The sequence below is a fragment of the Mobula birostris genome, chromosome 1 (genome assembly GCF_030028105.1).
Source record: "Mobula birostris isolate sMobBir1 chromosome 1, sMobBir1.hap1, whole genome shotgun sequence".
NCBI classification, from domain to species: domain Eukaryota; kingdom Metazoa; phylum Chordata; class Chondrichthyes; order Myliobatiformes; family Myliobatidae; genus Mobula; species Mobula birostris.
This window is the reverse complement of record NC_092370.1, coordinates 104910747-104937391: the sequence shown is the minus strand read 5'-3', so window position 1 is coordinate 104937391 and position 26645 is coordinate 104910747. Positions and strand designations below refer to the sequence as shown.

The following is a 26645-nucleotide window of genomic DNA, read 5'->3' as shown; positions in this document are numbered from 1 at the left end:
TTGCACTGGCAACTCGTTCCCCATTGTCAGCCCTCTGAGTGAAAAAGTTTCCCCTCATTTTCCCTTTAAACTTTTCACCCTTAACTCATGACCTCTAGTTGTAGTCTACCCAACCTTATTGGAAAACGCCTGCTTGCAATTACCAGATCATAATTTTGTATACCTATATCAAATCTCCTCTCAATCTTCTACATTCCAAAGTCAGCATTTTCAATTTTTTCCATCAATTCCTTTTTTGTCAATACCTTTAACATATAGCTTTTCAAATTACTCTCCCTTCTTGTGGATATATTTCCTAAAATTCATAGCAAAACTATCTTTCACATAAGCCTTTCAGGTGCTTTTTAAAATGCACTTAAATACCTTTTATTTGATTATCATTAATTGCATAATTCCTTTTTTCTTCAAGAACTTCTTTAAGTTATGCCCTGCTAAAGCACCACGGTTAATGGTACATTTATTATTAAAGTATGTCTGCAGTAAAGTACATCTAGTAGATTCATCTTCTCCAGACTGTCATGAAACAAAGAAAACCATGGAAACCATACAAAGAAAAACATCGACACCCTCACTTGCAAAAAAATTGGCAACAAGAACATCAGCCCCACCACCCATGCACCAGACTCAATTATCAATCATTTCTTAAATTTATTTTTAGTCCAGAAATTTTTGTAATGTGATTTGTGTAGTGTACCTACCTTCCACCAATTAAAAGACACCATGGGAATAGTTTTATTACTTTTGATCAGGATGGGAATCATGTTGGAAATGTAGCGTTTGTCAAACCATTCTGACACACCTAATTCAGAGACACAGCGGCTGCAGCTGCATTTTTTCAGTGTCATGATCTGGTGTTGTAAGAAATTCCTCTTGTTCGTAATAGCGATAAGTGCAGTAATCAGCAGCAATGCAAGAAACAATAAATGGAAGAAATACCCAAGCTTCTTCCACCTGCACATATTGGCCATGCCCAATATACTGAAGTGTGCTTGATAGCAGTGCAAAATGAGGAACAAGGAATGGATCCTCGTCAGTGAATCAGTGGGCAGTGAATTATGGCAAATGTGCACTGAACAAACAGTATGACTCATAGGGTGGATGCAGCAAACCCAGCTCAGCTATGGAGTACTCCCATGAAACAGACTCTAAGTGATAGAATAATTGAAGTTTTCAGAAAGATTGTGATGAATCGGCCAGTGTTTTCTTCCAAATCAAGCCAGTACTTTTGAAAGTCACCGTGACATTGAGTCACCTTTTAATGTTTTCCAGTAGGCAGGCAGGTTGATCAACAATACAATGTAAGCAACCACTGCATGTCGAACTGCGATTATATTGAGTCAAATGATGATTTTTTTACACTGATGGTTTGGAGTCTAGAAATGAGGTTGGCTTTCTCTTCAAATTTATTTTATATCTCTGTAATTGGGCAATTTCTTCAAACTGGAAGAGTAGAACTTCCATCTAAAAGAAAAAAACAAAGGCAACCATTAGCATTTTATCACCAACTCTACCAAGTGGTAGTAAATGCCATCCATCACCACACTCATACTCGTGGGGTAATAAATGCCACCCATCACCACACTCATACTCTATGCTATTTTTAAAGCATACTTTGGATCCAAAAGTAGAGTCAGTAAAGCAGTGGTCCCCAACCTCCGGGCCGCAGACTGATACATTGCCGCGAAACATGCAGGGGTGCAGTGGTGGCCGGGATGCTCCCAGCACATCTTTAAGAAAAAAGCCGAAATAAACAAGCTAATTAATTAGGTGCCGCCCGGCATGTAAATGTTGGCCCAGGTCAAAGGCGACACAATCAGTAATCGCCTCTGACCTGGGCTGACATTTACGTGCCGGGCGGCACCTAATTAATTATCTTGTTTATTTTGGCTTTTTTCTTAAAGATGTGCTGGGTGCGTCCCAGCCACCACTGCACCGCTGCATTCTTCACGGCAATGTATCAGTCCACGGCCCAGAGGTTGGGGACCACTGCAGTAAAGAGCCATAAATTCAATATTTACAAAAGCTGTGAATCTTTAACCAAGTAAGTCTTGTCAATATTTTGCGAGGTAAGTTATAAATCTACAGAACAACATCAGAAGCAGCACAGAACAACTGCTTCAGAACAGCTTCTTTCCTTCCCTCCACGGTCAGATTTCCGAATTGACATTACTTCACTGTCTTTTTAATCCTTTTTTGCTCCTCGCTTTTTGCATTATTTATTTAATTTAATTTTTATAAATTTCTTTACTGTAGTTTATAGGTCTGTTATTATTAGGTATTGGACTGTACTGTTGTTGCAGAACATACTGTATACCAGTGATATTAAACTTGATTCTGAGTCTGAAATAACCATTGGTGGTGAGCAGGAGACAGTTGAGAGCTTCAAATTCCTCAGTGTAAATGAGACCAACAATTATTGCTGGCCAAGAAACATGGAAACTACAATCAAGAAAGCACATTTGTTAATGTGATTCAATATAATGTATCTGGTATTATTATATATTTTTTTCTTTTGTTTTATAATATGTATTTTCTTGGACTCTGTATTCTTCTATGTAGAAATTAATAAAAATATTGAAAAAGAAGAAAGCACATCAATAGCTCTAGTTCCTCAGAAGCATAAGGAACTTTGACATCTCCTCAATGACTCTTACTCATTTTTACAGATACACCATGCAGTATTGCACCCATATTGGACTGTTCCAGTACTTTTATATTTGTGTGCTGTAGCACTTACTTTTTATTCGCAGTTATTTTGTAAATAGCACTATTCTTTTGCACTTCTGTTCAGATGCTAATTGCATTTCATTGGCTTTGTATCTGTACTCGGCACAATGACAATAAAGTTGAATCTAATCTAATCTAATCAAGAAAACTTCCTATCTGGGTGATATGGCAACCACTCTTACAGTATTACAATAAACTAAATAAATCAATCAACAGAGCGAAAGAGGAATAGTGAGGTAGAGTTCAGGAGTTCGATGACCATGCTGAAGTCTGATAACAAAGGAGAAGCTGCTCTAAGACATTGAATTTGGGACTTCAGGCTCCTGTACCTCATCCCTGATAGAAGTAATGGGAAGAGGGCACGCCCGGATGGTGAGGGTCAATCCCAGGTTTAGAAAAGAATCCTGCTAAAATGTGCAATTGGCAAAGAGTGAGTGGAATCCAGCTTCTCATAGCATGCTCGAAATATTATCTTGTTATAAGCAATATCCTGTTTCAAAAGGGTATGTAGACATTTCTGACTCAAACCAACTCATCTGGTAAGATTCCAGGTACTTCCTCACCAGAGCAGGAATTGGCAAGGATGCCTGTCATCTTGGTAATTGTGACTGATCAGCTTGGAGTTCTTGCTGTTATCGCAATCAGACTGGCCCCGAAATAATGACGGCAACTGAAATCGTGCTGAAAGAAAACCAGTGGCGTTAAGACAGCTGCTCATGTAGCTCTTCTCAGACAGCATCTCAAAGATAACCTGACAAAGGCAATGCTAAAAAAAAGCTGAGGGATTCGCAATCAACTTCCACTGTACGTGCCAATAGATTCCAATAGCTTCTTCCTGATACTCCCACCATCACAGAACCAAGTTTCCATATACTAGTTTGAGAGTCATAAGCATTTGGTTCACCACATTCACAGAGAACATTGGATGCTCACACCACTAGGCATTCATCTGCATTACTCCCATCTCCCAGCATCTGGCCCGTAGCCTCCTGTAGAAAATTGTAATCTTCTGCTTGTCTCTCTACTTCTTTCTGCTCTTCTCTTACAAGAAACTGAAAGTCACATCAGGTATGATCGACTGACTCCTTTGAGCATCCGAGAGACAGCATTCAGCATTAATCTGCAGAAGAGGGACGCCTATCTTCCATTGGGATCCCCTCCTCCCACAAACCACGGGAGATCCATTCACCACACCGGCATTACCAAGGAAGCAGCGTCGGAGGTGAGGAAGAAGAGCCGGCATCTTGGTCAGGTTAAGACAGCACGCAAATCAGCCGCTGCTCCCAAGCTTACTCCTGGCCTACGTACAGTCCCTGGACAACAAGCTGCGTGAGCTGGGAGCCAGAACATCCTACCAATGGGAAACAAAGCACTGTAACATCTTATGCTTTACTGAAACCTAGCTGTCGGAGGAGACAGCAGACCAAATCATCTGTGTTCCGAGGGGACAGGTCTAAAGACCTCTCCAGGAGAAGTAAAGGCAGGGGGGCCTATTTTTCCTGGTGAACAATGGTTGGTGTGACCCAGGTAGTGTGTACACCCTCAAATCATTTTGCTCCCAGATCTGGAGTATATTATGCTGCTGTGTTGACCTTTCTGGCTGCCTGAAGAATCCACATCTGTTATTATTACAGCTGTGTACATCCCACCACAGGCTGATAACAACCTGGCTCTCAATGAACTTTGCAAAACGATCAATATCCATGAAACCACACACCCAGAGGCTGCTTTAATCATCGCTGGAGACTTTAACCAAGGATTACTGACCAGACCTTACCGAAGTTCAGCCAACACATCGAGGAGAGCACGTGGGGAGGAAGTAGACTCAACCACTGCTACTCTCCCTTCTGCAACACCTGTGAAGTATTTCTCTGGCCTCCATTTGGAAAGCCTGACCATTTCTCCATCTTGCTCCTGCCCGCCTGCAGGCAGAAATTGAAGCAGGAGAAGGCTATAGTGAAAACCATTCACTGCAGGTCCAACCAATCAGACTCAATGTTACAAGACTGCTTTGATAGCGTCAGCCTGGGAGGTATTTCGAGCTGAGAGCATCTCTGAATACATGGAAGTGGTCACAAGCTTCTTTCAGAAGTGCTTTGAAGACATTGTACTCCAAAAAATCGGTCCAGGTCTACCCAAACCAGAAGCCTTGGATAAACAGCTCAGTGTGTGCTGCTCTCAGTACAAGGCATAAAGCCTTCGCCCCCAGAGACCAACAGGAGCTCCAGAGCTGCCACGATGATTTACGTAGAACCATCAAGGTGGCAAAAACGCAACACATGGACAAAATCCAGTCACAACTTTGCCACAATGACACACGCAGCGTACGGCAAGGACTGCACAGCATCATGGACTTCAAGAGGAAACGCAGCAGTACAGGCAAAATTACTGCCTTGCTTCCAGACAAGCTAACTGTTTTTGATGCTTGATTTGAGGTTGATAAGACTGAACCCCTTAGGAAAGCTACCAACAAGACCTGCTACATGGTCATCTCCAAGGCTGAGGTACGTAAAACATTCCAACATGTCAACAGCCATAAGGCAGCAGGGCCAGACAGCATCCCAGGGCGGGTCCTCAAAGTGTGGGTGGAACAGCTGGCTGGTGTGTTTACAGACATTTGAAATCTCTCCTTCTCCCAATGTGTAGTGCCCCCAGCTTCAAGTCGTCCATCATTGTCCCTGTACCTGAAAAAAACCAAGGTAGCTTGCCTGAACGATTGGCATCCTGTTGCACTCACCTCAATCATAAGCAAATGCTTTGAGAGGCTGGTTAAAGACTACATCTGCAGCGTGCTACCACCCACACTGAACTCCTTACAATATGCCTACCGATGGAACTGGTCTACAGATGACGCCATAGCCACAGCACTACACACCATCCTCACTCACCTGGAGAAGAGCAATGAAGAGAGAGACTTCTTATTGGATCCTTACAGGTGGTAAGGATGAGCACTCTCACCTCTGCCCTTCTGACCCTCAACACAGGTGCCCCTAGAGCTGTGTCCTGAGTCCCCTTCTCTACTCCCTTTACACCCATGACTGTGCTGCCACACACAGCTCCAATCTGCTGATCAAATTTGCAGATGACACAACATTGATAGGCTTTATTTCTAGCAGTGATGGGACAGCCTACAGAGGAGAGGTTGACACCCTGACACAGTGGTGCCAAGATAACAACTTCTCCCTCAGTGTCCAAAAAACAGAAGAGCTAATCATGGCTTACAGGAAGAACGGAGACAGGCTCACCCGAATCAACATCAATAGGACTGCATTTGAGAGGGTAAGCAGTTTCAAGTTCCTCGATATACACATCACCGAAGATCTCACCGGGACTGTACAGACCGGCTGTGTAGTAAAAAAGAGCACAACAGCATCTCTCCCACCTCAGGAGACTAAAGAAGTTCAGCATGGGCCCCCAAATCCTCAAGATCTTCTACAGGGGCACCATTGAGAGCATCCTGACTGGCTGTATCACTGCCTGGTATGGGAAGTGTACCAACTTTGATCACTGGGCACTGCAGAGAGTGGCCCAATGCATCTGTGGACATGAACTTACCACCACTGAGAACATTTACAGCAGCAGGTGTGTAAAGAAGGCCCAGAAGATCATCAGGGATACCGGTCACCCCGACCATAATCTGTTTCTGTTGCTTCCATCTAGCAAACGGTACCACAGCATTAAAGACAGGACCAACAGGCTATGGGACAGCTTCTTTCTGCAAGCCATTACACTTATAAATTCACGTCTGTACATTGCAATGGAGTCATAACACAAAGATTTTTACTCCCTTATGTTGTGTGATGGATGTAAGATTTAAATTAATTCAATTCAGTTCAAGCGACTGAGGAGCTTATCTTGGCACTTCTTAAATGCTGCCTGCAATTCCATTTCTTCAGGCAATATATTCCAGATACTCACCACTCCCTGGGTGAAACGGTTCAGCCTCAAATTCCCTCTAAATCTCTTCCCCTTACTCTAAATCAATGTATCTAAGTATACCTACACGTGGTGTGGCGTTAGATTTCCTGAAGTCTACCTATCTATAACTCTCATAATTTGACATACCTTCATCATGACCCCTCTTAGCCTCCTCTGCTCTGGGAAAACAGATCACAAGGGAGACTGCAGTTGGCCATACACTGCAGGGCGACATTCCTGATACAGGATCCCGACCTGAAGTGTCAACTATTTCCTGCAGTCTACAAATACTGAGTATTAATTTTCTATCAATTTTCTCCAGCTATTTGCTGGAGAAACTCCAAGTCTCTCCGGTCTTTCCTCATAACTGAAATACAACATTCTGGTGACAGCCCTCTGCAGCCTCTCCAGCACTATCATGGGATTTCTTTAGCATGATGACCTAAATTGCTTGCAGTGCTCCAGCTGACATATGACTAACATTTTACAAGGTTGGAGCATGAACTCCTGGTTCTTCTATTCGGTGATCTGGGCAATGAAGTCTAGGTGATGAGGTGGCCGCAGGAAGCAGACCAGTGGCTATGGGATTGCTTTGAGTCAGTAGTCTAGGTCATGTGTACATCACGGTTGTCACGGACTTTGTTAAAACAGTTGTTGACAAATATGTCCCCACAAAATCATTCAGTCTTCTTCAACCAGAAGCCCTGGATGAACCAAGTGATCCACAATCTGATGAGGTCCAGATCAGAGGCATTCGAGTGTGGCAAGAGAGCCAGGCACGATTTCTGGAAAGCCATCTCACAGGTGATGTAGCAATTCCAGACTAAGCTTGAATCAATGAAGGACGCTCGACAGTTGTGGCAGGACTTGAATGCTATGACCTCTTACAAAAGTGAAATCAAGCGCGACATAGATTGCAACAATATTTTGCTCCCAGATGATCTCAACATCTTCTATGCTCACTTTGACCATCAAAACGTGGAGACACCTTCACAAACTCCCACAGCCTCTGATGATCTAACCATCAAAACATGGAGGCCTGAGAAGCAATTGGATCCACTCCCATTTGCCTACTGGAATAACAGGACCACAGCAGATGCCATTTCATTGGCTCTTCATTTAACTCTGGAACATCAGGACAGCAAAGGTACAGCAGGATGCTCTTTATTAACTAAAGCTCAGCATTCAATATTTTCATCCCCTCAGATCTAAGCTTCAAACCCTTGGCCCCAATACTGCCTTGTCCAATTGGATCATCAATTTCCTCACATGCAGATCTCGTTTCTTGTTGCTCTACTTGCTTTACACTTATGATTGTATGACTAAGTGCAGCTTCAATGCCATATGTAAGTTTGTTGATGACACCAGAGGTCCATAAGTTAGTCCTCATCAGGGGATCCAATTGTCCGGTGTCACGTTGCTGACAATGACATCATCACTGAAATGTAAGTCCAGTGATTGTAATGTGTCCACCTTGTCGGATGCAGTTGACTCAGATGTGCTCTTCAGCTGAGCATCCAGTATCTGGTCCTCATGACGTCTCCATGTCTTATATCCAACACCCACTGTGTACATCAATTGTCCAGGTCTTGTAGCTATCCTACCGGTCTTCTCGGTAATCATGCCCTAGGACTTCCTGTCCAATCTCAACGCTCCTCACTGCTTCACTTGGCAACTGGTTGAAATGTTTAATCTTTACTTCCCTCCGTAGATCTGGTTTTCAGGAGGTCTATGCAAGAACTCAGATCCCTGCTCATGAACAGCATTGTAGGTATTTGATTTGTCTTCACATGAACAGAGTTCTGATACACAAAAAGGAAGATGTTCACCTTGTGCTGTAGAGAAATATCTTCCTTGTCCATTGCTTTAATGGACTTCCTGAAGGTTTGGATAAACCTTTCAGCTAATCCATTCGTTGCTGGGTGGTGAGGAGCTGACTTGAATTGTCTGATGCCATTTTTCTTCATGAATTGTTGGAATTCTTCGGATATGTATTGTGGTCTGTTGTCACTCACAATTTGTTCTGGTAAGCTGTTTCTGGTGAAGATCAAACTCAGAGCGGAGACAGTGTTTGCTGAGGTGGTTGATTTCATTAGTATAACCCCCTGACTCTTCGAATGACCATCCACAGCAATCAGGACTATGGAGTCCATGAATGGCCCAGTGAAGACAGCCACTTCCATGGGTGTAACGGTGCCTGTGCAAATACATTTTGCATTTTTTGGCATTCCGAACAGCTTTCGGCCAAGTCTTCAATCTGTTTATCTATTCCCGGCTCAAACACATTCTCATTAGCATTAAGCAGTTGTGCCAGTCTCTGGTTAGTGCTACCATTTGGGCTGCCATTGCCTGTTGATGTCACATTAAGAACTTTGATTGAGTGCCAGTCTAGATGGATTTTTCTCAACCATTTACATCCGAAAAATGCTGGTCCTCCACTTTTCAGTACATAAAGCTTTAAACATTGTGTTTGGCCTCCATACGTCACATTTACTTCAGTTTGCCTTTGGGAGACACCTTTTCACCTGTGTAACTCTTTAGCATCACTGAGGTCTTTTCTAATGATATCTTAGAAAAAAGTCTGTAGTAGTCAGCCTCAGGAATTATAGACAAAGCTGACCCTGTATCCAGCTCCATTTTCAGTTTTACATGAGACACACCTATTGTGATCCATATTACATTGTGATCTGCTTCAGTAACACTAAGCAGTTCTAGGCATGACAGTTCATCTTTGTCAGACTCTATATTGTCTGATTCCGTTTTGCATTCGGTAACTTTATGCATTTGCTAAGTTTTGTGTTTCAGACTTTTCACTCAGTTGTGCTTTTTGTCTGCCTTGCATATTCTCTATGTGACCTTGTCTGTGATATGTTCTGCAAACTTTTTGTTTGAACCAACAGTTATTTGCATCATGGAAGGATTTGCCACATCAATAACATCTTTGGCTTTTTGCACCATCCAAGGACATTTTGTGCATTTCACATTCTAATCTCTTTTTCTCTAATTCTGCTGCATCTTTTTCTGCAGTCTCTAATGATATCACAATGGTCCATGCCCGTTTTAAGATTAGGTTTCTTTCTGCCAGTAGCCTCGTTTGAGTGCTTTGACTATGCATGCCACATATAAGCCTGTCCCTTAATGTATCAGAAAGGTCATCTTAAAGTCACAGTTCTGGGAAAGTTTGCGCAGTTCTGCAATGTATTCAATAAGACTTTCATCTTTTGATGGGTTTCTTTTGTAAAATCTAAAACTCTCAGCTATAACCAGCTGTTTAGTGCTCAAGGGATTTTGTAGAATTCTGCATAAGAGACTGTACGTTCTTGCACTAATTAAGCTAAGAAGCTAGGGGCTTTCTTTAGCTGCTCCACTTTGTTTGCATTACAATACAGATCAAACCTCCCACCCTTCATTAGCACTATCAAAGCTTTGAAACATCGAAGAGGGGGTGAGAGTTGGCTGCCTACCTTTTGATTGCCGTGGGTTCGCTCTGCGACTGGAGAGGGGAGACTTTTCTGATCAGTGGTGGGATCATTTTGCTACCGGAAAGGGGAATCTGCCTTTTGATCTCTGGTGGGATCACTCTGTTGCCAGAGATGGAGAGACTGCTGCTGTGTCGGGAGAATGATAGCCAGATTTTTGCATTTTGGATATGGACTTTCTTCAGTCATATAGCTTTTTCTATTCTGTGCTTTCCGTCTGATCTTTCTCAAATATTTTTGTGTGTGATGGAGGGGGATTTGCGGTTCAATGTGCCTGTTCTGTTTTTGTTTGTTTCTTCTGTGGGGAGGAGGGATTTGGGAGTTGATGATCGTGCTGGCATTCTTTTCTTTCTTGAGTTCAAATCCAGCCGGCTCCCCTGCACACTTTCCATCCATGCTGTGCTACGAGCTGGTGATCTCTTTGGAAACTCACCCGGCAGAAGGCAATGGCAAACCACTGCTGTAACTTGCCTCGTACACGGTTCCCCACTACGTCAGAGAGGCGTGGAGGGAAATCGTCCGCTAACCGGAGAAACTCCGGATGCAACGTACCTTTCCTTTATACTTTGATAATAAATGAACATATGGACTCACATTCAAGTAACCTTTATCTCATGTTCTTGATCTTTATTGCTTATTTATTGTTTCTTTTTTCTTTTGTGTTTGCAGAGTTTGTTGACTTTTGCGCAATGGTTGTTTGTCCATCCTGTTGTGTGTGGTCTCACATTGATTCTATTACGATTCTTGGATTTACTGTGAAGAAAATGAATCTCAGGGTTGTATATGGTATAGTGGCTGTCTCTCCCCCTCCGGTAGCAAAACGATCCCACCAGCGATCAAAGGCAGTTTCCCCACTCTGGTAACAAAACGATCCCACCAGCGACCAAAGACAACTTCTCCTCTACGGTAGCAAAATGATCCCACCAGTGACCAAAGACAGTTTCCCCTCTATGGTAGCAAAACGATCCCACCAGTGACCAAAGACAGTTTCCCCACTCTGGTAACAAAACGATCCCACCAGCGACCAAAGACAATTTCCCCTCTCCGGTAGCAAAACGATCCCACCAGTGACCAAAGACAGTTTTCCCTCTACGGTAGCAAAACGATCCCACCAGCGATCACAGGCAATGTCCCTTCTCCGGCAGCAAAACGATCCCACCAGCGATCACAGGCAATGTCCCTTCTCCGGCAGCAAAACGATCCCACCAGCGATCACAGGCAATGTCCCTTCTCTGGCAGCAAAACGATCCCACCAGCGATCACAGGCAATGTCCCTTCTCCGGCAGCAAAACGATCCCACCAGCGATCACAGGCAATGTCCCTTCTCTGGCAGCAAAACGATCCCACCAGTGATCACAGGCAATGTCCCTTCTCTGGCAGCAAAACGATCCCACCAGCGATCACAGGCAATGTCCCTTCTCCGGCAGCAAAACGATCCCACCAGCGATCACAGGCAATGTCCCTTCTCTGGCAGCAAAACGATCCCACCAGCGATCACAGGCAATGTCCCTTCTCCGGCAGCAAAACGATCCCACCAGCGATCACAGGCAATGTCCCTTCTCCGGCAGCAGGGTGACTGCACCATTGATCAAAAAGCCGGTCTCCTCTCCCCAGTAGCAGAGCAATCAACAGGTAGGCAGCCAGCACTCACCTTCTCTTCGATGCTTCGATGTTCGACTCCATTTCGGCAATTAAAGCTTCCACTGTTTGCCGATTAAAGCGGAGAGTGAGATTGAAACATCTTTCAGAGTTGTATACTTAGATAATAAATGAACCTTTGAATCTTTGATCCTTTAGCCTCAAAATATTGCTGCAGGAGATCTAGAGTCATTTGCTGAACCTGTTTCATTAATGACCTTAGAGACAGAAGTGGAGGTGTGTGCTAAAAAATTGCATTGCTTTCAATTTGCAACTGTTCAGAAAAATGAAGCTACTGGTGCATTCATGCAGGAGAAGGGTCAGAGTCATAGAACACTACAGCACAGAAACAGTCCCTCCAGCCCCTCTAGTCTGTGTCGACATTATTTTCCTAGTTCCGCCAACCTGTACCTGGATCATAGCTCTTCATACCCCATCCATCCATGTACTTACTCAAACTTTTTTTGGAACTTTAAAATTGAGCATACCTCCACCACTTCTGCTGGCACCTCATTCTATACTCTCACCACTTTCTAAGTGAAGAAGATCCCCCTCAGTTTCCCCTTAAACATTCCACCTATCACCCTTAACCAATGACCACTAGTTTCTGTCTCACCTAACCTCACTGGAAAAAGCCTGCTTGACTATATCTCTACCTCTTATGATTAGATATACCTGTGACAAATCTCCCCTCATTCTCCTACGCTCCAGGGAATGAAGTCCTAAATTGCTCAACTTTTACCCATAACTCCTATCCTTAAGTCCTGGCAACATTCTTGTAAATTTTCTCTCTACTCTTTCAAACTTTTTAACATCTTTCCTGTAGATAGTTGACCAAAACTGCACACAATACTCCAAATTCTTATCCTCACCAATATCTTATACAACTTCAACATAATATTCCATCTCATGGACTTTGATTTATGAAGGTCAATGTGCCAAAAACTTTCTTTATGACCCTATCTACCTGTGATGCTACTTTCAAGGAATTATGAATCTGTATTCCCAGATCCCCCTGTTGTACCACCTTCCTCAGAGCTCTACCACTCACCATGTAAAACCTACTCTGGTTGGTTCTCCCAAAGTGCAACACTTCAAAGTTGTCTGCATTAAATTCCATCTGCCGTTTTTCAGCCTAATTTTCCAGCTGATCCAGATCCGACTGTAATCTTTGAGAGCCTTTTTCACTGTCCACTATGCCCCCAATCTTGGTGTCCTCTGCAGACTTGCTGATCCAGTTTACCACATTATCATCAAGATTGTTGATATAGATGCCAAACAACAATGGACCCTGCAGCATACCACTAGTCACAGGCGTCCAGTCAGAGGGACAACTATCTACTACCACTGTTTGCTTCTCCTATGAAGCCAATGTCTAATCTTATTTACCATCTCATTCTGAATGTCAAGCAACTGAATCTTCTTGACCAACTCCTGCGGGACCTTGTCAAGGACCTTGTTAAAGTTCATGCAAACAATATCCACTGCCTTGCCTCCATTAACTGTCTTGGTAACTTCCTCAAAAAAAACTATAAGATTGGTTAGACACAACCTACCACACATAACATCATGTTGACTATCCTTAATCCGCCCTTCTATCCAAATATGTATCTAGTCCCTTAGAATTCTTTCCAATAACTTACCCACTACTGATGTCAGGCTTACCAGCCTATAATTTACCGGCTTATTCCTAGAGCCTTGGTTAAACAACGGAAGAACCTTAACCATCCTCCAATCCTCCGACAGCTCAATGCAATTTAAGAATCTTTACTAGGGCCCCTGAAATTTTGCACTGGCCTCCCACAAGGTTTGAGGGACCATCTTGTCAAGCCCTGAGGATTTATCTAACCCAATAAGCACTTCCTTCTCTGTAATCTCTATATGGTCCATGGCCTTACTACTATTTCACCTCATTTCTATAGACTCTGTGTCCAGCAAAATCAGGCTTGGGCGACATAAGTATCTGGTAAGTTTCTTCTTATTGAAGGTGTTATACTTGAATGCTCGCAGCATGCGGAATAAGGTAAATGAATTTGTAGCATAGCTACAGATCAGAGTGTATGACATTGTGGCCATCATTGAATCATGGCTATAATAAGATTATAGCCGGGAGCTTAATGTCCAAACATACACATTGTATCAAAAGGTCAGGCAGGTAGACAGAGGGGTTAGGGTGTCTCTGTTGGTAAAAAATGAAATCAGATCATTAGGAAGAGCTGACATAGGATCATAATCATTGGGGATAGAACAAAGAAACTATATTGGTAAAGTGACACTGATGGGAGTTATACTCAGACCTCTGAACAATAGCAAAGAGGCGATCTACAAATTACAATGGGAGATAGAAAATGCATTTCGTAAGGGCACAGTTACAATAATGATGGAGAGGTTCAATATCTAGGTTGACCGGGATAATCAGCTAGGTACTGGATACTAAGAAAGGGAATTTGTTGAATACCTACGAGATGGATTTTTAGAGCAGGTCATGGTTGAGCCCACTAAGGGATCAGATATTCCAGATGGGGTGTTGTGCACTGAACTGGAATTCATTAGAGAGCTTAAGGTAAAGGAACATTCAGGAGCCAGTGATTATAATATGTTAGAATTCACCCTGCAGTTTGAGAAGCAGAAGCTAAGATGTCAGATGCATCAGTATTACAGCAGACTAAAATGAATTACAGATGCATGAGAGAGGAGCTGGCCAAAATTGATTGGAAAGGAATACTGGAAGGGATAATGACAGAGCAGCATTGGCTGTAGTTTCTGGGAGTGATTCGGAGGGCACAGGATAGTTACATCCCAAAGAAGTATCCTAAAGGCAGGATGATGCAGCCATGGCTGACAAGAGAAGTCAAAGCCAACATAAAAGCCAAAGAGAGGGCATATACTAAAGCAAACATTTGTCGAAAGTTAGAGGATTGGGAAGCTTTTAAAAAACAACAGAAGGCAAGTAAAAGAAGTCATAAAGAAGGAAAAGATAAAATCTGAAGGGAAGCTAGTCAATAATATTAAAAAGAACGCCAAAAGTTTCTTCAGGTATAGAAGCTGTAAAAGCAAGGTGGAAGTAGATATCGGACTACTGGAAAATTATGCTGGAGAGGTAGTAACGGGGGACAATGAAATAGTGGATGAACTGAATAAGTATTTTGCATCAGTCTTCACTGTGGAAGACATCAGCAGTGAGTATGCCAGAAGTTAGAGAGTGTCAGGGGACAGAATTGAGTGACGTTGCCAATACGAAGTGGAAGCTGGTTGGGAAACTGAAAGGGCTGAAGGTAGATAAGTCACCCGAACAAGATGGAGTACACCCCAGGGTTCTGAAAGAGGTAGCTGAAAAGATTATGGAGACATTAGTAATGATATCTCAAGAGCTAATACATTCTGGCGTGGTTCTAGGGACTGAAAAATTGCAAATGTCACTCTACTCTTCAAGAAGGGAGAGAGACAGAAAAAAAGAAATTATAGGCCAGTTAGTCTGACCTCAGTGGCTAGGAAGATCTAGAAGTTGATTGTTCAGGATGTGGTTTTGGGGTGCTTGGAGTCACATAATAAAGTAGGCTGAAGTCAGCATGGGAAGATCTTGTCATTGGAATTCTTTGAAGTAATAACAAGCAGGATAGACAAAGGAGAATCAGTTGACGGAGCTTACTTGGATTTTCAGAAGGCCCTTGACAAGGTGCCACACATGAGGCTGCTTAACTAGCTACAAGCCCATATTATTACAGGAAAGATACAACCTTGGATAGTGCGTTGGCTGATTGGCAGAAGGCAAAGGGTGGGAACAACAAGAGCCTTTTCGGGTTGTTGCCAGTGATTAGTGGTGTTGCACAGGGGTCTGTATTGCGATGACTTCTTTTTACATTGTATGTCAATGATCTGGATGATAGAATTCATGGCTTTGTGGCCAAGTTTGTGAATGATATGAAGATAGGTGGAGGGGTAGGCAGTGTTGAGGAAGTAGAGGCTGCAGAAGGACTTAGACATACAAGGAGAATGGGCAGAAAGTCACTGATGGAATACAGTGTATCGTCATGCACTTTGGTAGAAGAAATAATGCGCAGGCAATTTTCTAAATGGAGAGAATATTATACAATCGAGGTGCAAAGGGATTTGGGAGTCCTTATGCAGGGTTCCCTAAAGGTTAATTTGCAGTTATTGTGAGAAAGGCAAATGCAATGTTAGCATTCATTCCGAGAGGACTAGAATATAAAAGCAAGAATGTAATGTTGAGGCTTTATAAAGCACTGGTGAGGCCTCACTTGGAGTATTGTGAGCAGGTTTGCGTCCCTTATCCTAGAAAGTAAGTGCTGATGTTGGAGAGGGTACAGAGGAGGTTCACAAAAATGATTCTGGGATTGAAAGGATTATCATATGAGCAATGTTCCCTCAGAGGTGTGCAGGTGCACACATATTTTTCTTCTAGCACACAAAAGTTTGTCACACTCTACCTGGTTAGCATGTTAATTATCTTTCACCATTGTGCACAATCACATTTCCTTTTCCAGTTTCTGATGTGGATGGTGTTTACAACATGGAGTTTGCAATGATTTGCCCGCAGATTTTAGAACTTGCTTACTCTTTCTATTGAAGATATTATTGATTCACTGTTGAATTCCAAAGAAGCAAAGGGTGTGCAGTGCAAAAGAGTTGCTAGTTCATTTAAAGAGGAATGGCTTAATGAAACGGTAGAAACAGCTACACCAAAAGCTCATGAGGTCAGGAGCTTACAATAAATATTTATGTACATAACAGAAACTGGTGTTACCTACATGTATTTTCACAATGTGAAAGTTACTAGAGAATTTGCAAGTGGGAAGAAGTGGAGTGATATTTGGAAACTTGACTTATTAAAGCACCATTTAGCAAACAAATCACATATGGACAGTGTGCTAAAGCTCCAGTGAGAAAATCCTTAATTATCTGCTATAGGCCTGCTATGTATCTTGTGTGAGAGTGCAGATGAACGAGAGTGAAAATGATCAAACCCAGAGGAGATCAAAGTTCCTATTGACAGTGTGTGCTAGCTGTTAAAATGAATAACTCTAAAAGTTGCACAGCGCAAGATTTTTGCACACTCTGGTCATTACAAATTAGAGGGAACATTGCATAAGAGGAGGTGTTGATGTCTCTGGGCCTATACTCACTGGAGTTCAGAAGAATGAGGGGGGATCTCATTGAAACCTATCGAATGTTAAAAAGCCTTGGTTAGGTGAATGTGGAGAGAACGTTTTCCATGGTGAGGTAGTCTAAGATCAGAGGACACAGCCTCAGAATAGAAGGACACACATTTTGGAAAGAAGGTAAGGAGGAGTTTCCTTAGCCAGTGAGTGGTGAATCTGTGCAATTCTTTGCCATAGATGGTGGTAGAGGCCAAGTTATTGGGTATTTTTAAGGCAGAGGTTGATAGATTTTTGATAAGTCAGGGCATGAAGGAATATGGGGAGAAGGTAGGAGATTGAGGCTGAGAGGGAGATGGGTCATCCATGATGAAATGGCAGAGCAGACTCAATGGGCCAAATGGCCTAATTCTGGTCCTATATGTTATGATCTGCTATTGTTTTCTTGCAAACAATCCATTTAAAATCACTCTTTCTGCTCCATGCATAGATGACCTCTCCAATCTTCATGAGTACCAATATCTGCAGAAGCCCTTTTGATTCTCCTTCACCCTGTTTGCAGGAGCAACCTCATGCCTTCTTCTGATTTCCTTTTTAAGTGTTGTCTTGAATTCCTTATAGTCCTCAAGTACCTTATTTGTTCCTTGCTGTCTATATCTTCTAAGCACCTCTTTCTACTCCTTAACCAGGACCTTAATACCTCTTGAAAACAAAGGTTCCCTATGCCAGTTAGCCTGGCCTTCTATTCTATTCAGCAGCACACATGCTCTTTATTTTCAATAATTTTCTTTGAAGGCCTCTCCCTTACCAGCCCACCTTTGCCAGAAAACAACGTCCCCCAGATTCTTTCTGATACCATCAAAACTGGCCTTTCTTCCATTTTGAGAATTAGATCTATCCTTCTCCATAATTATCTTGAAACCAATGGATTTATAATCACCAGAAATAAAGTGTCCCCCTATGCACACTTCAGTCACCTACCTTATTTCACTCCCAAAAATCTCATTCTCTCTGTGTATTGATTAAGGAAAATTCCCTGGACACATTTGACAAACTCTATCCTATCCAGCCGTTTTACAGTATGGGAGTCCAATCAATGTAGAAAGTTAAAACAACCTTATGTTTCTTGCAACTGTCTGCGATCTCTCTACAATTTTGTTTCTCTAAACATCTAAAACAACATGCTGATATGAGCTGACAAATGGTGAACAATAGTTGAATATCAAAAGTGCCAAGCAATTATTATCTTCAATAGGTAACTATTATTGATATTCATTGTTGAGGTCCCATCACCAATTTTCTGGGATCACCACTAACTAGAGACTCAGCTCAACTGGAACAGCCATATAAATACTGTGATTTATCTGAATGATTCCCCCTCCAGACACAGGGCCTTTTCATTATGTATGTGGTACAAGCCAGGAGCACGATGGAATTCTGTCTATACATTGGTTCAAAGTTCAAAGTAAATATATTATCAAGTATGCATATGATACCGTACACTACCTTGACATTTTTTTCTTTCAGGCATTTGCAGGAAAAAAGAAATACAATAGAATTTCATAAAAAATGACATAAACAGACAAATTATTGACAAACACCAATATGCAGAAGGCAAACTGTGTAAATAAAAACAATACTGGAAACATGAGTTGTAATGTCCTTGAAAGTGAGTCTGTAGGTTTTAGAATCAGTTCATAATGGTGAATGAAGTTATCTATGCTGGTTCAGGAGCCTGATGGTTGTAGGGTAATAATTGTTCCTGAGTACGTACAGTAAGTGATCTACTGCACAAATTACCGTGTGGAGCCAAAGTCTCTGTCCCTCCTGCCCAATGGTAGTAGCAAAGAGACAGCATGGCCTGGATAGATAAGGTCTTTGATGATAGATGCTGTTTTTATTGTGGCAGTCCTCTATGTAAATGTTCTCAGCAGTGGGAAGGTCTTTGGATGTGATGGACTGTGAGGTATCCACTATGATCCTCGGCCTTTTTCATTCCTGGGCATTGGTGTTTCCATACCAGGCAGTGATGTAAACAGTTAAATACTCTCCACCATGCATCCATAGAAGTTTGTCAAAGTTTTTGATGACATGCCAAATCTATGCAAACTCTTAAGAAAGTAGAGACACTATTTGTATCTTCTTTGTGATGATACTTTGTGCTGGTCCAAGGTTAGAGCCTCAGATATGCTGAACCCAAGGAATTTAAAGCTACAGGCCCTCTCCATCTATTGTTCCCCTAATGAGGACAGACCCAAGGATCTTCAGCTTCTTCATCCTGTTGTCTATAATCATCTCCTTGGTTTTGCTGACGATAAGTGAGAGGCTGTTGTAGCCCCCTTGGCTCACAAACCCCATCCTCAGAATCCCTCTCACCCTTTCCAGCCATTGCATATAAACTATAAAAAATTTTGATTGATGATGTATAGGAAAAGAAAATAGGAACTGTAATTTCAAAGCAGTGACATATAATTGCAAAATTATTCAAATGTATCTATAATTACAAATATAATTATTTCTTTATATAATACCCTGGCTAAGATCTCTAGATTTCTATTGCTATGCTCTAGGTATCTCACTTCATCAGTTTTCTGCAAAGACAGTGTGTCCTGCTGATAGAAAGTTTTGGTGTCAGCTAGAGATAAGATGCCACATTATTCCACTTAGGAATGTTGCATCAGCCAATCAGGATGGCAGGATTGGGAGAAAATTCTAGAGAAAGCAAAGCAGAGGAAGTGTTTCTGTGGGACACTAATCTAGTTTGAGCCTTTTAGCAGGAGCTGCAGAGCAGGACAGAAGGGAAGATGCCGCAGAACACTGTTGGAAGGTAAGTCCCTGTTGCTTGAAGTGCTTTGTACAGATGAATGCCTCCATGGAGGAAGGGCCAATGCTTCTGAGGGAGAGCCAGTTTGTTTGAGGTACATTTCAAAGGAAGTTCAGAAAGTGGCGTGTGCTTTCACGCAGATCATGGGTCCAGAATGTGAATAACAGATGATTCCGGTATGAGCTCCAATGGTAATATGCAGATTGGACTGGTTTAACTGCAATGAGTCTGTTATTTTCTCTTTCTTTACTTTTATTTTTCCTGTTAACTGTTTGATAAAGTTGACATTTGGACCATGTTGTGACTGCACACCCAAAGGCTGCCTTTATCGTCGCTGGTGATTTTAATGAAGCATCACTGTCTAAAGTCTCTCTGAAGTTTTGTCAAAACATCCAGGTGACCACATACTCAACCACTGCTACTCTCCCTTCCACAATGTTAATAAAGCCTCCTCCACCTGCCGTTCAGAAAGTCAGATCACTCCTCCATCTTGCTTCTACCAATATACAGGCAGAAGCTGAAACACGAAGTGGCCATAGTTAAAACTATCCACTGTTGGTCTGACCGATGCTACAGGACTGCTTTGATGACGTCAACTGGAATGTCTTTCATGATGAGGATGTCTCCGAGTTCAAGGAAGGGGTCATGAGCTTCGTGGATGTTGTCCTCCGGAAATCGGTCAGGGTCTGTCCAAACCAGAAACACTGGATCAACAGTTCCATGTGAACAGAACTTACCACGCGACATTGCCAGTAATCATCAGGGGTTCGAGAAATGCAGCTACGATCTGTGCAAAGTCATCAAGGCAGAGAAACGCCAGTACAGGGACAAGATCCAGACACAACTCTACACCAACAACACACGCACCTTATGGCAAGGTCTGAACACCATTGCAGACTTCAAAGCTAAGCACAGTGGTGCTGCCAACATTGCTGTCTCTCTCCCAGATGAGCTACATCTTTTTTACGCTCGGTTTGATGTCACCAACACTGAGCCCCCGAGGAGAGCCACTGAAGCAGCCTGCACCTTGGTCATCTCTGAGGCTGAAGTACACAGGTGTTTCCAATGAGTGGACAGTCGCAAGACTGCAGGACCAGACGGCATCCCAGGCCGGGTACTCAGGATGTGCATAACACAACTGGCAGGTGTGTTTAGAGACATTTTTAATCTCACCCTCTCCCAGTGTAGAGTGCCCTCCTGCTTCAAAACATCCACCATTGTCCCTGTACCTAAAAAGACCAAGGTAACATGTCCAAACAACTGGCGTCCTGTTGCACTCACCTCAATAATAAGCAAATGATTTGAGAAGCTGGTGAAGGGCAACATCTGCAGCTTGCTACCACCCACACTGGACTCCCTACAGTTCACCTACCGACACAATCAATTGACACTGTTCTAAAGACCGTCCTTACACATCTGGAGAAGAAGGATGCTTATGTGAAGAATGCTGTTCTTGGACTACAGTTCGGCATTCAATACCATAATTCCCTCCAGGTTTAACAAGAAGCTCAGAGACCTTGGCCTTCACCCTGCCTTGTGCAGCTGGGTTTTGGACTTCCTGTCAGATCACTGGCAGGTGGTAAGAGTGGGCTCCCTCACCTCTGCCCCTCAACACAGGTGTCCCTCATGACTGTGTTCTTAGCCCCCTCCTTTACTCTCTGTGTACCCATGACTGTGTCTCCACCCACAGATTTAATTTGAACATCAGAACATCAGAAATAGGAGCAGGAGTAGGCCATCCAGCCCATCCAGCCTGCCCCGCCATTCAATAAGATCATGGCTGATCTCATAGTCATAGTCATAGTTGAGAGGGTGAACAGCTTTAAGCTCCTCGGCATACACATCACTGAGGATCTCATGTGGTCTGTACATACCGGCTGTGTGGTTAAAAAAAAAGCATAACAGCGTTTCTTTTACCTCAGACGGTTGAGAAAGTTTGGTATGGGTCCCCAAATTTCTATAGGGGTACAACTGAGAGCATCCTGACTGGCTGCATCACTGTCTGGTATGAGAACTGTACTTCCCTCAATCACAGGACTCTGCAGAGTGGTGCAAACAGCCCAGCGCATCTGTAGATGTGAACTTCCCACTATTCAGGACATTTACAAAGACAGGTGTGTAAAAAGGGCCTGAAGGATCATTGGGGACCCGAGTCACCCCAACCACAAACTGTTCCAGCTGCTATCATCTGGGAAATGGTACCGCAGCATAAAAGCCAGGACCAACAGGCTCCGGGACAGCTTCTTCCACCAGGCCATCAGACTGATTAACTCACGCTGATACAATTTTATTTCTATGCTATATTGACTGTCCTGTTGTACATACTATTTATTACATATTACTTTCAATTGCACATTGCACATTTAGACTGAGGTACAATGTAAACCAATTTCCCTCAGGATCAATAAAGTATGACTATGACTATGACTAAAGATTTTTACTCCTCATGTATGTTAAGGATGTAAGTTATGAAGTCAACTCAATTCAATTCAATTTGTAAATATGCCTTTCTTTATAATTTTATGTGGTGTAGAATTTGTTATTTCTGGCCAACCAGCAATTGTGTACGTGTAGCATTTACACAGCATTTGCTCAAATTGAGATTTCTTTACTGGGAACGTCATGATGTTCTTGTTTGTTATAACCGCAAATCATACCAGCCCTGGACATATATTGTTTATGAAAGGTGGCCTTCTCACCGTGGAGTCACAAGGCTGTTAGCAGAGTTAACTAATGAGCCAAGTTTGTATCTGTGCCTGGTGAGAGGGTTACATCTATTTAATTATAGCAACAACAATTCTCATCAATGATTTTAAACCATACATTACTAGTCCAGTTATTCACTATTTCATTGTTATTTCACCTTTCAATGAGATGGATGGTCTTGGTGCACAAAATGAATTGCGTGCTGCTTCTTAATGCAACTAAATTATGTCTAAATTATATCCAAACTTTGCTCAAGAAAAGTAGTAATCAGAACAATAACTGAAAAAAATTGCCCAAACTTCTGGACTTGACATTCAATGATCGAGCATTTGGTACCTCTCTCCTGAGCTAAGTAAAGGGTGGGATGTCAAATAATCCAATTAAAAAAAAATTAAATTGGACTTTCTTGAGACATTTGCATATCAAAGCATGCAAGTTGTTGCACAGATCTACAGCAAAGTTTCTGCAATTTACCTTGGAAAACCTGTCCATTCAATCTGCATGATTTGATTCTGGGGTCTTCATTCATTTAAATGGAGAGCAAGAGAGAATGGTTTCAAGTAATTTTCATTCACTAAGTGAGTACATATGTACCTTCAGTGATCACTTTATTAGGTACCTCCTGTACCTAATAAAGTGGCACTGAATGTATGTCCAATCACAAACAAGAGAATTTTCCCTAGATGCTGCCTGAACTGCTGAAGTCCTCCAGCAATTTGTGTGTGTTGACAGAATGCATGTTCACCGTCTTCTACTGCTGTAGCCCATCCACCTCAAATCTGATGGATTGTGCTCTCAGAAATGCTCTTTTGCACACTAATGATGTAATGAATGCCTACTTGAATTGTTGTCAGCTTGAAGCAATTTGGTCAGTCTCCTCTGACCCCTCTCATTAACCAGGCATTTTCACCCACAGAACTGCCACTCACCAGATGTTTTATATTATCTGCACCATTCTCTGTAAACTCTAGAGACTGTTGTGTGTGGAAATCCCAGGAGATCAGCAGTTTCTGACATACTCAAACCACCCCATCTGGCATCAACAATCATTCCACGGTCAAAGTCACTCAGATCACATTTCTTCCCTATTCCGATGTTTGGTCTGAGCAACAACTGAACCCTTGACCTCGTCTGTATGCGTTTATGCATTGTGTTGCTGCCACATGATTGGCTGATTAGATATTTGTATTAACTCATCGGTGTACAGGTGTACTTAATAAAGTGTCTACTGAGTGTCTTATTCTGCTTTCATTTAACTAAAACATCATATATTAAAAATCTTATAAGATTTTTTGATAGTGTGATGATATTTTAACAGCTTGCTAAATATGTTTTTAAATTTGTTAACAGAATATTAAATATTTCTTGGTATTCCTGTGGGTAAAGCTTACTCACCCTCAATCTGTGAAGCTCCCTGCAAATGGAACATGGGGCCTCATCAACCAGTTTGGAAGAGGTTTCCGTGACAAAATTCCTGCTTGAAGATCTGCACAAAATAAGCGTGGATGAAGCCAGTTTGAGCTTATAGGACTAGATGCTTCAATCCCCCTGATAAGCAGGTCCTAACTCGGGTCATAGCACGGAGATCTTGAGGTGGGACTTGGTGGGTGGCAGATGCTTCCCAGGGTCATCGGGGGGCACCCCCCCCTTCTTAGATGTTTCGCCAATTTAAGCCCACTGCATTTCCAGCGGGCTCAGCACTGCCACCCCGCGACCCAGCTGCACCTCCCTTCACATCTGGTCACCCATGGGTCATTTTAGAGCCCAACTGCCTTCACTCCTCTTCATCCATAAACAGAATCAGGTTTATTATCTGATTTATTATCCATTTGTTAACTTAGCAGCAACAGTTCAATGCAATACATAATTTAGAAGAAAAAAAAATAATAATAATAAATAAGTAAATTGATTACAGTATATGCATATGGAATAGATTAAAAATCGTGCAAAAAAACAGAAATAATATATATGTTAAGAAAGTGAGGTAGTGTCCAAGGGTTCAATGTCCATTTAGGAATCAGATGGCAGAGGGGAAGAAGCTGTTACTGAATCGCTGAGTGTGTGCTTTCAGGCTTCTGCACCTCCTACCTGATGGTAACAGTGAGAAGAGGGCTGCTTCACTTGGCTACCTCCGAGAGTTCTTTTATAGCTTGCTGCTACCCCTGGCCTCGGACTTCTCAATCCCTTCAGCAATCTGACTATGAAAGCAGCCACAAATCCTCCGCAGCCAGCCTCTACTGGGAAAATCTGCACTTTCCATCCACGCTTCTTTAACCTCTGTGGCTTAGCATATCTTGCATGTTTCTGCTCATACAGCTCACAGACTGCATCTTCCCAGAGCACCGTGAGCTCTGAAATTACTAATAGTGGCTATCTCCGGGGGAAATATTAGCCTTTTGTCAAGATTGACAACCATGTTCCATTCATGAGTTGGCTCCAGTATGCCTGACACCAACCGTGTTACTGAGGGTGGCATTTGCCAGACAAAGGGGATGGTGGTTCTTCCAGTCACATGGGACTTAGGGTTGTTATTCAGCCTTTGCTTCTCCACAATAGATGTCAAAACATCTGAGGAGCTGGTTGTGCCTCCATGTGTATCTTCCTTGAGTGAGGTTTACTTTGCAAGAAGAGAGGATGTGCTTGAGGTTTGCTGATCTCCCACAGAGTGAACAGGCTGGGTCTTCACCAAGCCACTGGTTCAGATTTTTGGGAGTTGGGAGAACATCATAAAGAGCTCTTATAAGGAAGCTAATCTTTCTTCCTTCCTTTTCCCATGTCTCTCCAGCTGAATTTCCTTTTCTCTATGCCTTCCCACCTTGTCCACTGTCTCTGTTTTGTCTGAGGCACTGCCCTTGCATACCTCATCTGCTCCTCCTGTGACTGTACATCCTCCAGCACCGTAGCTCGCCTTTGCTTTTATGTTGTCACCCTTTGACAAATGGGTTTATTTGAGCCTGTGCCAGTGATGGAGTAGAGAGATAGGTAAATAGGGGTATAGACTAATAACAATGATTAGTTAGAGATCAATACTGTTGCTGGGACAAGTCAGAAAGAAACTTTACCCAGCAACAGACGATGTACTAGCCATTGTTCTCTAAAGATAGGCAAAGGTTCAAATAAGGAATTATCTGATCATGCAGAAGCATCTCAAGATATAGCTAAATATAAGAAGAACAGTGTAGGGGTTAGAATGTTCTAGAGAAAAGGGGTAGGTGTCCGAATGAGGAACTGATGGGCTAGCTTTGGCTTCAAATAATTATAACTCACTAACCAATGATCATTTTACATCTAATTGTATCTTAGCATGTGATTGAAATGATTCTAATATTGTCTAAGCTTGTAATCATAAGATTTCCTGCTACATGATCAATGTTATAAATTGTGGAGAATTGTGTAATTCGGGGGCAGTGTCTGGAGTCAGTCTGTAACTTCCCCTATAGCATGCTATGAATGAAGAGTAAAAGTTTGAGAAAGAATTGCGTGTGTTAGTGTATTTGTGGTACTGTTGTCTTTTCATCAGGTCGATCCACTACGACACCAGGGCTCCCTCTTCCAGATTGCACCTGGCCCACCATGTCTGCAAACCCGAGTGCTGCCTTTGCCTGTTTTACTGACTCTGTTGGACACCACTTTCTTCCTGTTAAGGTCCTGGGTGAAGTATCCTGGACAACACTGTCGCAAGATTCTGAGAGAGTCATCTCAAGCCTGATCTTGGCACCTTTGAACTCTTCAGTCAGCCCCGTGATAGGCAACTCCTGAACTCCTTTGACATACAGGTAGATGTTACTTAGGGATCTTGGCAGGCCCATCTACTTCTTAATGAAGGAACTAACTGTCCTCTCTAGTTTTTCGACATGAGTGATGGGGACTTCATCGAGAGTCAGTGGCCACAACACCCGAGGGAGCAATCCAAACTGAAGGCTCCAGAGCTTGAGTTTCCTGGCAGCAAGGGCTTATCAATGTCCTTTGATGATCTTTTCTCTCAGCAGTTTCACTTGATATGTATCACTGACGTTTACATCGTACCAACGCCTCGAGCTTTTAAATAAGAGAGTGCCGAACATGAGTGGCAAGGCACTGTTAAAAGCCAGACTATAGGAACTGCTAAATTTTGTCATTTTATTACCTCCTATATTCAATATTCTACAATAATATGTGGTAATTGATAGGCCAGCTATTGCCTATTAAAACTGTATCACCCCTGCCTGCAATCATTCAACTTGTGATATTTCAGTT

General features: G+C 42.5%; 1 protein-coding gene across 5 annotated transcripts in view; it reads right to left on the bottom strand.

Moving 5' to 3' along the window:
* LOC140198631 (CMP-N-acetylneuraminate-beta-galactosamide-alpha-2,3-sialyltransferase 1-like) overlaps positions 1-26645 on the bottom strand; it is a 100108-nt gene that overhangs the window by 40030 nt on the left and 33433 nt on the right. For 3 of the 5 annotated variants that reach the window (XM_072259637.1, XM_072259644.1, XM_072259651.1), the window contains exons 2-3: positions 23805-23895; positions 699-1461 (exon numbers count right to left, since the gene is read on the bottom strand). In XM_072259637.1, the coding sequence (XP_072115738.1) occupies positions 699-1091 (393 nt within the window). In that variant the 5' untranslated portion in view covers positions 1092-1461; positions 23805-23895. The remainder of the gene's footprint in view (positions 1-698; positions 1462-23804; positions 23896-26645) is intronic. The other 2 variants (XM_072259659.1, XM_072259667.1) reach the window with 1 other exon arrangement.